This window comes from Dendrobates tinctorius, unplaced genomic scaffold, assembly GCF_039654945.1.
Source record: "Dendrobates tinctorius isolate UK_male_01 unplaced genomic scaffold, ASM3965494v1 ptg000092l, whole genome shotgun sequence".
Classification (NCBI taxonomy): Eukaryota; Metazoa; Chordata; class Amphibia; order Anura; family Dendrobatidae; genus Dendrobates; species Dendrobates tinctorius.
Window position 1 is genome coordinate 9680935 of NW_027361760.1, and position 16568 is coordinate 9697502.

The 16568-nt window shown below is 40.8% G+C and overlaps 1 protein-coding gene across 2 annotated transcripts in view; it reads right to left on the minus strand.

The window, feature by feature from the left end:
* Positions 1-475: 475 nt before the first annotated feature.
* The window catches only part of ECHS1 (enoyl-CoA hydratase, short chain 1), a 329387-nt gene continuing 313294 nt past the window's right edge, over positions 476-16568 (minus strand). For both annotated transcript variants that reach the window (XM_073586319.1, XM_073586318.1), the window contains exons 7-8: positions 690-757; positions 476-615 (exon numbers count right to left, since the gene is read on the minus strand). In XM_073586319.1, coding sequence (XP_073442420.1) covers positions 550-615; positions 690-757 — 134 coding nt within the window. In that variant the 3' untranslated portion in view covers positions 476-549. The remainder of the gene's footprint in view (positions 616-689; positions 758-16568) is intronic.

Consider the following 16568-nt stretch of genomic DNA (forward strand, 5'->3'; position numbering starts at 1 on the left):
CCAAACTCCTATGAAAAAATATTCAGCACATCCTGCATTGAATTACTGTACCCAATTTATTATATATTTTAGGAGTCGGAGTCGGTCCATTTTATACCGACTCCAACTCCGACTCCGACTCCACCAAAATGAGCACCGACTCCGACTCCACGACTCCGACTCCACAGCCCTGGTTAGCAGCTCCAATTTTTGTTTGTTTCCCATGATCAGTTCAGTTGTTTAGACATTTTGGTTTGTAGTCAGCTTCTCTTGCTCCTCTATTTTAATTCAATTTGTTGTTTTCATAAAAATAAAATATTACGAAAACCAAATGATCACAGTTGTAGGCATGTTCTTAACATGAACTCATGCAAACCCTAAAATAAAAAAAACAGTGAAATTCCAGGTGGTGAGGTAGCAAAACATGTTAAATTCCAAAGGGGAGGATGCACTGGAAGACATTCTCTCTAGAGAAATTAAGAAAGAGCATCATGGATCAACTGACAAATTTTATTATTTTGGAAGATTATAATTTTTAAAAACACGTGAAGTTAACCCAATGGTTCATTTTTATTGGTCATTAAATTTTGCATTCCTCTTCTCTAAGAAAGCAGTCATTCCTTCTTTGCGGTCATCCTACAAAATTAAATGACAAGTATTAAATGATGCATTTTCTACACCATTATGTTACACATAGTCATCACACTTACAGTAGCAAATGTTGAGTGGAAAAGTCGCTTTTCAAGTCTGTTACCCTCTGACAAAGGTAATTCAAATGCTGTGGAAAAATATAGACAATAAGTATTTATTTTCTTTGATGACTGTGAAAATGAAATGGTAGATATAAAACGCACTCCTGAAATCCATAGTCCCGTATTTGATCATTCAAATAATCTTAGTCTTGTTTGTGACATGATTTTATATATATATATATATATATATATACAGATACACACACACACATACACAGTATATATATGTATGGGCAGCACCCCAAAATACAGAGTCTGTAAATTGAGATTCCGGTTTGGCTTTTATCCTAAGGTATGTAGCAAGGTTCATTAAGGGGTCGACATTGACTTTTAGGATTAATGTCAATGAGCAGTGCACGCGCGGCTTGGCAGGGGATATGAATCCCGGCCGCCATATCGGAATACCCATAACTTGGGTGTTCCAATATGGCAGTCGGTGTACTTCCGGTCGCGGTGCATTGTGGAAGCGACAAGCGCTGGAAGTGTGTGACAGAGTTTATTACATAGTAACATAGTTATTAAGGTTAAAGGGAGACTATCTAGGTCAACCAATATCCTGTCCTAACCTGCCCTAACATGTTGATCCAGAGAAAGGCAAAAAAAACCCCATGTGGCAAACAGTAAGCTTCACATTGGGGAAAAAAATTCCTTCCCGACTCCACATACGGCAATCAGACTAGCTCCCTGGATCAACGCAATATTAAGGAAATTAGTGTATATACCCTGTAACATTATACTTTTCAAGAAAGGCATCCAGTCCCTTCTTAAATTTTAGTAGGGAATCACTCATTACAACATCATATGGCATAGAGTTCCATAGTCTCACTGCTCTTACAGTAAAGAATCTGCGTCTGTGAGTATGCTTAAACCTTCTTTCCTTCAGACGTAGAGGATGCCCCCTTGTCCCCGTCACAGGTCTAAGAGTAAAAAGATCATTAGAAAGGTCTTTGTACTGTCCCCACATATACTTATACATTGTAATAAGATCACCCCTAAGCCTTCGATTCACCAAACTAAATAACCCCAAGTGTAATAACCTGTCTTGGTATTGCAGACCCCCTAGTTCCCTAATAACCTTGGTCGCTCTTCTCTGCACCTGCTCCAGTTCAGCTATGTCTTTCTTATACACCGGAGACCAGAACTGTACACAGTATTCTAAGTGTGGTCGCACTAGTGACTTATATAGAGGTAAAATGATGTTCTCCTCATGAGCATCTATGCCTCTTTTAATGCATCCCATTATTTTATTTGCCTTTGCAGCAGCTGCCTGACACTGGCCACTAAATGTGAGTTTGTCGTCCACCCATACACCCAGGTCTTTTTCAGTGACAGTTTTGCCCAGGGTTTTACAATTAAGCACATAATTAGACATCTTATTCGTTCTACCCAAGTGCATGACCTTACATTTATCCCCATTAAAGCTCATTTGCCATTTATCAGCCCAAGCTTCTAGTTTACGTAAATCCTCCTGTAATATAAAATTGTCCTCCTCTGTATTGATTACCCTGAAGAGTTTAGTGTCATCTGCAAATATTGAAATTCTACTCTCTATGCCCCCTACAAAGTCATTAATAAATATGTTAAAAAGAAGCGGGCCCAAAACTGACCTCTGTGGTACCCCACTGCTAACCGTGACCCAGTCCGAGTGTGCTCCATTAATAACCACCCTTTTTTTCCTATCCCTGAGCCAGCTCTTAACCCACCTACTCATATTTTCCCCTATCCCCATTGTTCTTATTTTTTGTATCAACCTTTTGTGTGCCACCGTATCAAAAGCTTTTGAAAACTCCATGTGCACCACGTCCACTGCATACCCTTGGTCCAGTCCGGAACTTACCTCTTCATAAAAGCTTATCAGATTAGTCTGCCAGGAACCTTCCTCTTAAACCCAAGTTGATATTGGGACATGAGGTTATTCTTCTCCAGATACTCCAGTATAGTATCTCTTAGAAAACCCTCCAGGATTTTACCCACAGTTGAGGTTAAACTTACTGGCCTATAATTTCCGAGTTCAGTTTTTGTCACCTTTTTAAATATTGGCACCACATTTGCTATACGCCAGTCCTGTGGTACAGACCCTGTTATTATGGAATCTTTAAAGATTAAAAATAATGGTCTATCTATGACTGTGCTTAATTCCTTCAGTACTCGGGGGTGTATCCCATCCGGGCTCGGGGATTTGTCAATTTTAGTGATTTTTAGACGCCGCCGTACTTCCTGCTGGGTTAAGCAGGTGACATTTAATGGAGAATTTTTATCCCTGACCATGTTATCCGTCATGGGATTTTCTTGTGTAAATACTGTTGAAAAAAAGTCATTTAGCATATTGGCTTTTTCCTCATCCACCATTTCACCCAGACTATTTTTAAGGGGACCAACACTATCATTTTTTGGTTTCTTCCTATTTATGTAGTTAAAGAATATTTTGGGATTATTTTTACTTTCTCTGGCAATGAGTCTCTCTGTCTCAATCTTTGCTGTCTTGATTTGCTTTTTACAGAATTTATTTAATCTTCTGTATTTAGTTAATGCCTCATCACTACCTACTTGCTTTAATTCTCTAAATGCTTTATTTTTATCTCTTATTGCACCCCTTACAGCTCTATTTAGTCATAGTGATTTCCTCCTATTTCTCGCATGTTTATTCCCATACAGTATATATTGTGCACAGGTCCTATTCAGGATGCTAATAAACGTCTCCCATTTTCTTTGTGTATTTTTATGTCTCAGGATATCGTCCCAGTTAATTGCACCAAGATCATCTCTCATCCGTTGGAAATTTGCTTTACTGAAGTTTAGTGTCCTTGTAACCCCTCTGCTACACATCTTATTAAAGGATACATGAAAACTTATTAATTTGTGATCACTATTACCCAAGTGACCCCCAACCCTTACATTTGATATGCGGTCTGGCCTGTTGGTTAATATTAGGTCTAGCAGTGCCCCCCCTCTTGCTGGGTCCTGAACCAGTTATGAAAGGTAATTGTCTCTCATAGTTGTCAAAAACCTATTACCTTTGCTGGAACTGCAGGTTTCGGTTCCCCAATGTATTTCAGGGTAGTTGAAGTCCCGCATAATAATGACTTCTCCTTGAGTCGCTGCTTCATCTATTTGCTTTATGAGGATATTCTCTGTTGCTTCCATTATTTTTGGAGACTTATAACAAACCCCTATCAGTAATTTATTATTTTTCCCCCCTCCCCTTATCTCTACCCACTGGGACTCTACATTTTCATTAGATTCATATATATTATCACGAAGGATTTTGTTTTGAGGATGATTTTACATATAAACACACGCCTCCCCCTCGTTTATTTGTACAGTCATTTCTGAACAGACTATAGCCCTGTAAATTAACCGCCCAGTCATGGCTCTCGTCCAGCCATGTCTCAGATATCCCCACCATGTCATAATTATGTTCCAACAACATTAACTCCAATTCCTCCATTTTGTTGGCGAGGCTTCTGGCATTAGTATACATGCACTTTATGTATCTCTCTGTACCTCTATTCTTTCTTAAATTATTAACTGTTCTAATCCCACCCCCCATGCCACCCCCAATTTCATTATTTGCACCCAGGTCTCTATCTGCACTGTCTTACCCTCCTTTAAAAGGAATACCCTCCCCCCGTCCCTAGTTTAAACACTCCTCCAACCTTGTAGCCATTTTCTCCCCCAGCACAGCTGCACCCTCCCCACTGAGGTGCAGCCCGTCCCTAGCGTAGAACCTGTAGCCAACTGAGAAGTCGGCCCAGTTCTGCAGGAACCCAAACCCCTCCTTCCTACACCAATTCCAGAGCCACTTATTAACCTCCCTAATCTCCCATTGCCTCTCTGGCGTGGCACGTGTTACAGGAAGTATTTCCGAAAATACCACCTTGGAGGTCCTTGCTTTAAGCTTACAGCCTAATTCCCTGAAATCATCTTTAAGGACCTTCCACCTACCTCTAACTTTGTCATTTGTGCCAATGTGCACCATGACCGCTGGATCCTCACCAGCCCCTCACAGTAATCTGTCAACCCGATCAGCGATGTGTCGGACTCGAGCGCCAGGTAGGCAGCACACCGTTCGACGATCCTTGTCTTTGTGACAGATTGCCCTATCTGTTCCCCTAATAATTGAGTCCCCCACTACCAGAACCTGTCTGGCCTGCCCTGCTCTCCTATTTCCCCCCTTACTGGAGCAGACACTCCTTCGGCTTTCAGAGGACATGCCTTGCTGCAGCAGTGCTACTCCTGCACTAACACTCCCCTCATCTGCCAATTAGCAAACTTATTGGGGTGTGTCAGATCAGGACTAGCCTCCCTGGTGCTCTTCCCTCTACCCCGCCTTCTAACTGTCACCCAGCTAGCTGCTTCATTGTCCTGCAGCTCCAACCTAGCATCCCCCCTCATCTATCCCATTGAGCGTCTGCTCAGTGAGCAGAAGACTCCTTTCCATATTGTCTATGGATCTCAGTGTTGCCAGCTGCACATTTAGATCCAGTATCTGAGCTTCCAAATGCAAACGTGCTCACATCTCGCACAGCAGTATGCACCCTCGACCGGCTGTTCAAGGATTTCATACATGCGGCAAGACGTGCACTGGATGGCATTGGCAATAGTGGAGCACATCTTAATGGGGATTGCACCAGACAATAAGATAAGCAAAAATAAATAAAAAGTATTAATAAAATATAACAGCAATTCAGTAATACCTCACTTGGAAACTCCATGAATCCAATGTCACTGAATCTCAAGTCACACACTTACCACAGTTCGAACTTACGCTCAGGTCACACTCAGCTTGTTCACACTCGCTCAGGCAGAAGATTTAAAAGATTTTTTTTTCCCTTTTACCAGTACACCACCCTGCTGCTCAATGCACGTCCAAAAGGAGTTGAGTCCCAACCAGCTGCCCCTTATAAACCCTTAATTATGAACTCCCACCCTTAATTAACCCCTTGTGAATATAGTTACACCTCAAGATTTAACTGCAATATAGTTAACCCTTAAAAAATTGGTAATTATATAGTAGATATATATATATATATATAATCATTATATTTGTTATAACTAATCACATTTAGTCACTATGCCTGGGGCAACACCGGGCTCTTCAACTAGTATACATATATAAATACACACATATATACAGTGGGGGAAATATGTATTTGATCCCTTGGTGATTTTGTAAGATTGCTCACTAATGAAGACATGAACAGTCTAATTTTAAGGGTAGGTTAATTTTAACATTGAGAGATAGAAATCATGAAATCACATTGTATAAATTACAGAAATTTATTTGCATTTTGCAGTGAGAAATACGTATTTGATCCATCTGGCAAACAAGACTTAATACTTGGTGGCAAAATCCTTGTTGGCAAACATAGCAGTCAGACTTTTTGGTAGTTGATGAGGTTTGCACACATGTCAGGAGTAATTTTGATCCACACATCTTTGCAGATCATCTCTAAATCATTAAGATTTGAAGCTGTCACTTGTCAACTGAGAGCTTCAACTCCCTCCATAAATTTTCTATAGGAATGAAGCTTGAAGTGGACAACTTACATATTCCAAGTGCCTTCTGGGAAAAGTGAAGAGTCTCCCTCAGCAAGAAGAACATTGGGTACAGCCGAGACCAGTTGCTTGGAAAGCATCGCCAAACCAGGGATTGAAGCTTGAAGAAGACTATTTGCATATTCCAGGTGCCTTCTGGGAAAAGTGAAGATTCTCCCTCAGCAAGAAGATCGTTGGGTACAGCCGGAACCAGCTGCTTGGAAAGCATCGCCAATCTGTGCACCTTACGGCCTCTCGGACATTATTGCAAGAAAGTCTGGCTGATTGAGTAGATTACACAAGAAGGAAAACACACAGCACATTACACAAGAAGGATACACACAATAGATAACACAATAAGGAAGACACAGCAAGTCAGCAGGATCTAGGAGCAACATGGCAGATATGACAACATACATGGTGAGCTGCAACATGTGCTACATGTTCACACATAGATCAGAAAAAGAATCCAACTACACCTGCCAGAATTGTAGACTACTAGCCCTTTTAGAAGAAAAGGTGCAGGGTCTGGAAGAAAGAATTGCAACTTTGAAACTCAAAGAAAATGAAGACTTTCCTAGACAGAACAGAAGCATCTCTACTGGTCACAGAAGGTGAAGAAAGTGTCAGGGAACCTCGAAAAGGAGATGAGTGGAAGCATGTGACCAAAAGAAGCAAGAAGACCATGGAGACATCACCAACCACACAACTGAGAAATGGATACCAAAACCTTGTGGGGGACGAAGATGGCACACCTAAGGATGAGGCACTACCAGCAAGCAAAGAAGAGCACATAGCAACACTCAGAAGTGACAACAAAAAGTACAGAAGCGAAGAGTGGTAGTGGTGGCAGACTCACTACTGAGAGGCACAGAAGCAGCCATTTGCAGACCGGGCATAACCGCAAGAGAAGTATGCTGCCTCCCAGGTGTGAAGATCAAGGATGTGAATGATAGGACACCAAAGCTCATCAGTTCCAAGGACGTCCACCCGTTTCTTCTGATACATGTTGGCACCAATGACACGGCAAGGAAAAACCTACTGACAATCTGAAAGGACTTTGAAGAGTTGGGCAAGAAGGTAAAGGAACTGGATGCACAGGTAGTTTTTCCCTCTATCCTTCTAGTAGATGGGCAAGGCACAAGGAGATGGAACAGTATCCTTGATGCCAACAACTGGCTAAGACGATGGTGCAGTCAACAAGGATTCGGATTCCTGGACCATGGAGTGAATTACCTGTACGATAAACTCATCATCAGAGATGGAGAACACCTCAACAACCTGGGAAACATACATTCGCCAGAAGACTCGTTACACTCCTCAGGTGGGCGGTAAACTAGAAGAGGGGACAGGAAGAAAAACATTACACTCGAACATGAAGCCAGAAAATATACTGATGAAGGATATGAGGTGCAGCAAAGAAGACCCAAGATGACATACTCGGAAGGGAGGGGTAAGAAAATTTCTAAAACAATCCACAGGGAGGAGACTGGAACAAAACAAAATCCTCTAAGCTGCATGCTCGCAAACACCAGAATGGAAGAACTAGAAGCAGTAATATCTACAAGGAACTATAACATAGTGGGAATAACCGATTCATGTTTAGATGAAAGCTATGACTGGGCAGTTAACTTACAGGGTTACAGTCTGTTTAAAAAGGATCGTAAAAATCGGAGAGGTGTTAAGTCTTGTGTAAAGTCCACTTTGAGGCAGGATATTATGGGATGAGGATGTTGAGTCCATATGAGTCGAAATACATGGAGGGAGAAATAGCAACAAAATTTTCATTGGGGTCGGTTACAAAACCCCAAATATAACAGAAATAATGGATAGTCTACTACTAAGGCAGACAGATGAAGCTGAAACCCATAATGAGGTCCTTGTTATGGGGGACTTTAACTACCCAGATATTAACTGGGAAACAGAAACCTGCGAAACCCATAGAGGTAACAGGTTTCTACTAATAACCAAGAAAAATTATCTTTCACAATTGGTGCAAACTCCAACCAGAGGAGCAGCACTTTTAGACCAAATACTATAATAGACCTGACAGAATAACATATCTGCAGGTCGTCGGGCATCTAGGAAATAGCGACCACAATATCGTACAGTTTCACGTATCTTTGGCTATTGGTACTTATCAGGCAGTCACAAAAACAATGAACTTTAGGAAGGCAAAGTGTGACCAGCTTAGAGATGCCCTTAATCTGGTTGACTGGGACAATGTCCTCAGAAATAAGAATACAGAAAATAAATGGGAAATGTTTAAGGACATCCTAAATAGGCACTGTAAACGGTTTATACCTAGTGGGAATAAAGGGACAAGAAATAAAGAAATAACGAATGTGGTTGAACAAAGAAGTAAGAGGGGCAATTAACAGTAAAAAGAAAGCATTTAAACTACTAAAGCAGGATGGCACCATTGAAGCTCTAAAAAACTATAGAGAAAAATACTTTATCTAAAAAACTAATTAAAGCTGCCAAAAAGGAAACAGAGAAGCACATTGCTAAGGAGAGTAAAACTAACCTCAAACTGTTCTTCAACTATATCAATAGAAAAAGAATCATGAGAGATAGTGTAGGCCCCTTGAATGGTGGTAGGTGACGAGGAAAAAGCTAATATATTAAACACCTTCTTCTCCACAGTATTCACAGTGGAAAATGAAATGCTAGGTGAAATGCCAAGACACAAAGAAAACCATATATCTTACCCCAAGAAAAGGTGTGAAACTGGCTAAATAAGATTAAGGCTGTGTGCCCACGTTGCTTTTTTTAAGTGTTTTTGATGCGTTTTTCAGGGTCAAACCGAATCAAAAACGATTAAAAGAAGCATCCCATTCATTTTTATGCAGTTTGGCCTTTTTGTGCCAATGGATGCGTTTTTTACCGCTAAGGAAACGCTTAGCGGTAAAAGACGCAGCATGTTCATTAATTTCCGCTTAGGTCCGTGTTTTTGGCTATTTCCTATAGTCCAGAAGACGTGCGGAAAAAACGCATCAAAAACACGCAAAAATCTCAGAAAAAAAGCGCGTTTTCTGGGAAGGAGTCCCGTTTCCTGAGCGTTTAAAAATGCTAACGTGGGCACATAGCCTAAAATAGATAAATCTCTTGGTCCGGATAGCATATACCCATGAGTACTAAGAGAACTAAGTAATGTACTAGACAAGCCATTATTTCTTATATTTAGGGACTCTATAGCGACGGGGTCTGTTCCACAGGACTGGCGCATAGCAAATGTGGTACAAATATTCAAAAAGGGCTCTAAAAGTGAACCTGGAAATTATAGGCCAGTAAGCCTAACCTCTATTGTTGGTAAAATATTTGAAGGGTTTCAGAGGGATGTTATTCTGGATTATCTCAATGAGAATAACTATTTAACTACATATCAGCATAGATTATGAGGAATCGCTCCTGTCAAACCAATCTAATCAGTTTTTATGAAGAGGTAAGCTATAGACTGGACCAAGATGATTCATTGGAAGTGGTATATCTTGATTTTTCCAAAGCGTTTGATACCGTGCCACACAAGAGGTTGGTAAACAAAATGAGAATGCTGGGTCTAGGGGAAAATGTGTATAAATGGGTAAGTAACTGGTTTAGTGATATAAAGCAGAGGGTGGTTATAAATGGTATATTCTCTAATTGGGTCACTGTGACCAGTGGGGTACTGCAGGGGTCAGTGTTGGGACCTATTCTCTTCAACATATTTATTAATGATCTGGTATAAGGTTTACACAGGAAAATATCGATATTTGCAGATGATACAAATCTATGTAAAGCAGTCAATACAACAGTTTTACACAGTAAAATATCAATATTTGCAGATGATACCTAACTATGTAAAGCAGTCAAGAGAAGATGGTATTCTGCTACAGATGGATCTGGATAAGTTGGAAACTTGGATCAAAAGGTGGCAGATGTGGTTTAACAATAATAAATGTAAGGTTATACACACGGGAAGAAGGAATCAATATCACCATTACACACTGAACGGGAAACCACTGGGTAAATCTGACATGGAGAAGGACTTTAAATGATAAACTTACCTGGAGCAGCCAGTGCCAGGCAGTGGCTGCCAAGGCAAACAGGATCATGGGATGCATAAAAAAAAGGTCTGGGTACACATGATGAGAGCATTATACTGCCTCTGTACAAGTCTCTGTTTAGACAGCACATGGAGTACTGTGTACAGTTTTGGGCACCGGTGATCAGGAAGGATATAAAGGAATTAGAGTGCGTACAAAGGAGGGCGACAAAATTAATAAAGGGAATGGGGGAACTAAAATACCCAGAGAGATTGGCAATATTAGGATTATTTAGTCTAGAAAAAAGACGACTGAAGGGCAATCTAATAACATTGTATAAGTACATAAGGGGACAATACAAATATCTCTCCGAGGAATGTGTCAGTCATAATAAGGCATTCTCTGCATCTGGAGGAGAGAAGGTTTTTCCACCAACATAGAAGTGGATTCTTTAATGTCAGGGCAGCGAGAATCTGGAATTCCTTGCCTGAGGAGGTGGTCATGGTGAACTCAGTCAAGGAGTTCAAGAGAGGCCTGGATATCTTCCTGGAGCGTAACAATATTGTATCTTACAGTAAATAGGTTCTTTAGAAGGACGTAGATCTGGGGATTTATTCTGAGAAAATATAGGCTGAACTGGAAGGACAAATGTCTTTTTTCGGCCTTGCTATCTATGTTACTATGTAAGGACTGGAGACTGGCTAGGCCAATCCATGATCTTAAGGTGCTTCTTTTTAAGCCACTCCTTTGTTGCCTTGGCTGTATGTTTTGGGTCATTGTCTTGCTGGAAGACCAAGACACGACTGATTTTTAATGTCCTGGTGGAAGGAAGGAGGTTTTCACTTAGGATTTTATGGTACATGTCTCCATCCATTCTCCCACTGATGCGGTGAAGTAGTCCTGTGTCCTTAGCAGAGAAACACCCCCAAAACATACCATTTCCAGCTCCATGCTTGACAGTGTTATTTGGGTCATAGTCAGCATTTCTCTTCCTCCAAACACGGCGAGTTGAGTTAATGCCAAAGACCTCAATTTATGTCACAGAATCATAGAGTCATAGAATTGTAGAGTTGGAAGGGACCTCCTGGGCCATCTGGTCCAACCCCCTGCTCAAAGCAGGATTCGCTAAATCTTCCCAGTCAGATATCTGTCCAGCCTCTGTTTGAAGACTTCCATTGGAGGAGAACTCACCACTTCTCGTGGCAGCTTGTTCCACTCATTGATCACTCTAACTGTCAAAAAGTTTTTTCTAATATCTAATCTGTGTCTCCTCCTATTCAGTTTCATCCCATTGCTTCTAGTCTTTCCTTGTGCAAATGAGAATAAAGTTGATCCTTCTACAATGTGACAGCCCTTGAGATATTTGTAGACAGATATTAAGTCTCCTCTCAGTCTTCTCTTTTGCAAACTAAACATTCCCAAATCCTGCAACCTTTCCTCATAAGACAGGGGTTGCAGACCGGTCACCATTCTGGTCGCTCTTTTCTGAACTTGCTCCAGTTTGTTGATGTCTTTTTTAAAATGTGGTGCCCAAAACTGGACACAATATTCCAGATGAGGTCTGACCAAAGAGGAGTAGAGGTAAATAATGACTTCACGTGATCTCGACTGTATGCTTCTGTTAATACATCCTAGAATTGCATTTGCCTTTTTTGCTGCTGCATCACACTGTTGACTCATATTCAGTCTGTGATCTATTAGTATACCCAAGTCTTTTTCACATATGCTGTTGCTTAGCCCTATTGCTCCCATTCTGTATATGCTTTTTTCATTTTTATTGCCCAGATGTAGTACTTTGCATTTTTCCCTGTTAAAAACCATTCTGTTAGTTGCTGCCCACTTCTCCAGTTTATTTATATCTTTTTGAATCCTCTCTCTCTCTTCTCTAGTATTAGCTATCCCTCCTAGCTTTGTGTCATCAGCAAATTTAATCAGTTTACCCTCAATTCCTTCATCTAAATCGTTGATAAAGATGTTGAACAATACAGGGCCCAGGACAGAGCCCTGTGGTACCCCACTTGAGACATTCTTCCAACTGGATGTGCAGCCATTTACGACCACTCTTTGGGTCCGATCACTAAGCCAGTTATGAATCCACATTCTGGGACTTCTCCTGTTCTCCAAGAATGTTCAAAGATTATGGAGAGGGGTTCAAAAATTTCTTCTGCTATCTCCTTCAGTACTCTGGGGTGTAATTCATCTGGACCTGGAGACTTGAATTCATTTAGGATAGCTAAGTGTTTCCTCACTATCTTTCTGTTTATAGATATCCTGGATTCTTCTATTCCCTTAATAGAACAGTGAAGAACAGTTGATGTTACATTTTCTTTCTGAGAGAAAACAGATGCAAAATAGGAATTTAAAAGTTCGGCCTTCTCAACATCCTGTCTTACCATTTCATCATTTTCATCCTGTAAAAATCCTATAGCATCTTTGACTTTTCTTTTACTTTTGACATATCCCCAAAATCCTTTATTATTGCTTTTGACATCTCTTGCAAGCCTCAATTCATTGTCAGCTTTAGCTAATCTGATTTGTGCCCTGCAGGTTCTGCAGACAGCATTATATTCTTCTTTAGATATGCCTCCCTCTTTCCATTTTATAAACATTTTTTTCTTCCTTTTTAGCATGTGCTTAAGTTCTGTGTTCATCCATCCTGGCTTCCTTAAATGCTTCCTATTCTTCCCTCTTTTCGGAATTGTTAACAATTGTGCTTTGAGAATTTCATTTTTCAAGATTTCCCATCCTTCCTGGACATTTTTGTCTTTAAGGATATCCAGCCATTGGATCCCTCCAATTCTCTTTCTGAATCCCTTAAAATCTGCCTTTCTGAAATCTAACCTTGACGTCTGAGTCTTCACAGGTCTTCCTCCTCTTGTTATCCAAAATTCTAAAATAGCATGGTCGCTACCTCCTAGGGTCCCAGCCACTTTTACCTCCTCAACCATTTCCTCCCTGTTTATAAGGATTAGATCCAAGGTGGCAGTTCCCCTTGTTTTCTCCCCTACCTTTTGGAAGATAAAAGTTGTCAGCAAGAGAGAATAAGAATTTCCTTGACCTGTTAGTTTTGCCTGAGAGAGATTCCCAACAAATGTCTGGATAGTTGAAATCTCCCATGACAACTATGTCATATTTTTTGGAGAACTTGGCCATTTGATGCATAAAGAGTTCATCCATATCTTCAGCTTGCACAGGCGGCCTGTAGTAAATGCCTACAATGGTGTCCTTTCCATTGTTCTGTCCTTGTATTCTTACCCAGTTTCCACAGAACTCCCAGTCTCTGAAGCTTCAATCTCTGTGCAGATATACGCGTTTCTAACATACAATGCGACACCTCCTCCTCGTTTATCAAGTCTGTTTCTTGCAAATAAGCTGTATCCTTCTAGTCTTGTATTCCAATCATGTGTATCGTCCCACCAAGTCTCAGTGATTCCAATGACATCATATTTCTTTTCCTGTGTTAGTAGTTACAATTCTCCTTGTTTGTTGCTCATGCTTTGTGCATTGGTATAGAAACATTTTAGTTTGTAATTGGTTTCTTGTTCTCCAATATTTTTATTAATTAGATTCTTTTGTCTTTGTTCTTCCTTTCCACTTCTAATAGCAGAGTTCTCAATAGCATTTGTCAGGTGCATGGCTTTTTCTGGTCTTTTGCTTCCCTTCCCACGTTGTTCTAGTTAAAAGCTCTCCTTACAAGTGTAGCAAGGCGACTTCCAAATACATGTTTTCCAGTCTTCGTAAGGTGCACCCCATCTCTAGCAAGTAGTCCATCGTAAAGGTAATTCACTCCGTGATCCATAAATCCAAATTGTTGCTGACGGCACCATCGACGAAGCCAGTTGTTCACCTGCAGAATCTTATTCCACCTCCTTGTTCCATGGCCATCCACTGAGAGGATGGAAGAGAAGACCACCTGCGCTCCCAGTTCTTTCACTTTCTTGCCTAAGTCTTCAAATTCTCTGCAGATGGATTCCAGGTCATTTCTTGTGGTGTCATTTGTCCCCACATGTAGTAGCAGGAATGGGTAGTCATCTGTAGGTCTGAAGAGTCCTGATATCCTGTCAGACACATCTTTAATTTTTGCACCTGAAAGACAGCACATTTCTCTTGAGGTTATATCCGGTCTGCAGATGGCGGCCTCTGTTCCTCTCAACAGGGAATCCCCCATGACCACCACTCTCCGTTTCTTCTTCACAACATTTTTCTTTCTACATCCAGGAGGACTCTGAAGGCGTACAAGGTTGCTGTTTGTGGGCAAAGTCTTATCCTGATGTATTTCTTCATCATTTTCCTGTGTGAGAGCCTGGTACTGGTTCCTGAGAAGTATGGGTGCTGACTGCCTCCTGATCCTCCTGCTTCTCTGGGTCACATGTCTCCATTCCTCTGTTTCTTCAGGTGCACTTCGAATTTCTTCTCTTTCTGTAACATGAAGCGATAATTCTGCTCTGTCTAAGAACTTTTCACCTTCCTTAATGATCTTCAACGTAGCTAACCTCTCTGAGATTTTACAACTTTTCCTCCAACAGGGAAACAAGCTTGCATTTGTGGCATGTGAAGTTTGGCTTTTCCACTGGTAAGTCTGTGAACATGTAGCAAGAAGTGCAGCTCACCAAATGGCTCCTGGCCTCTTCCATATTGAGATTTCCTCTTTTCAGCTGCAACGGCCAAAACCCAGTGATCGTTGAGCTTGCGGAGAGTCTTCACTTATCCCAGAAGGCACTGGGAATATGCAAATGATCTCCTCAAGACTCTTCCCCTGGTTTTGTCTCATCTGACCACAGCACCTTCTCCCAATCACTCAAAGAATCATCCAGGTGTTCATTGGCAAACTTCAGATGGGCCTGCACGGTGGCTCAGTGGATAGCACTTGCAGCCTTGAAGCGCTGGAGTCCTGGGTTCGAATCCCACCAAGGACAACATCTGCAAGGAGTTTGTATGTTCTCCTCGTGTTTGCGTGGGTTTCCTCCCACATTCCAAAGACATACTGATAGGGAATTTAGATTGTGAGCCCCATCGACGACAGTGATGATAATGTGTGCAAACTGTAAAGCGCTGCAGAATATGTTAGTCTTATATATAAATAAAGATTATTATTATGTGTCTTCTTGAGCAGGAGGACCTTGCGGGCACAGCAGGATCTTAAACCTTTACGGCGTAATGTATTACCAATGGTTTTCTTGGTGACTGTGGTGCCAGCTACCTTGAGATCATTCACATGTTACCCCCGTGTAGTTTAAGGCTGATCTCTCACCTTTCTTATGATCATGGATACCCCACGAGGTGAGATTTTGCATGGTGCCCCAGATCGATGTCGATTGACAGTCATTTTGTATTTCTTCCATTTTCTTACTATTGCACCAACAGGTGTCTCCTTCTCACCCAGTGTCTTACTTATGGTTTTTGTAGCTCGTTTCAGCTTTGTGTAGGTCTATGAGCTTGTCCCTGACATCCTTAGAAAGCTCTTTGATTTTGCCCATGTTGTAGAGGTTACAGTCTGACTGACTGAGTCTGTGGACAGGAGTCTTTTATAAAGGTGGCTATGTAAGACAGTTGTCTTTAATGCAGGTAATGAGTTGATTAGGAGCGTATAACTGGTCTGTAGGAGTTAGCATTCATAATGGTTGGTAGGGGATCAAATACTTATTTCTCGCTGCAAAATGCAAATAAATTAATATAATTTATACAATGTGATTTTCTGGATTTTATTTTTGATATTCTATCTCTCAATGTTAAAATTAACCTCCCCTCAAAATATACACTGTTCATGTATTTGTCAGTGGGCAAACTTACAAAATCAGCAAGGGATGAAATACTTATTTCCCCCAGTGTGAGTGTGTGTGTATCATAGAATGGTAGAGATGGAAGGGACTTCCTGGGTCATGTAGTTCAACCCCCTGATCAAATCAGGAGTCAATAAATCATCCCAGACAGATGTCTGTCCAGCCTCTGTTTGAATACTTCCATGGAAGGAGAACTCACAACCTCTGTGTATTCATACACATATACATACACACACATTTACATTTCCTCCTGATATTGCCAAAGTAAGTAAATACTGTTTTTTTTTCAAAGTTTTTGTTAATAGTAATGAGACCCGCTAAAATAATTTTCAGCTATGTTCCCCTTTTCCTTGTGGTCATTTTACATATATATATAGTTGTGTGTCATCGAATTGATTAAAAAAAATGCAGTTTAGGGTAGCAGTGGCTTTTACTTTACATATTTTGTATGGCCTTCATTTATTTATAAAAAAAAACAGTTGGGGACATTTTAA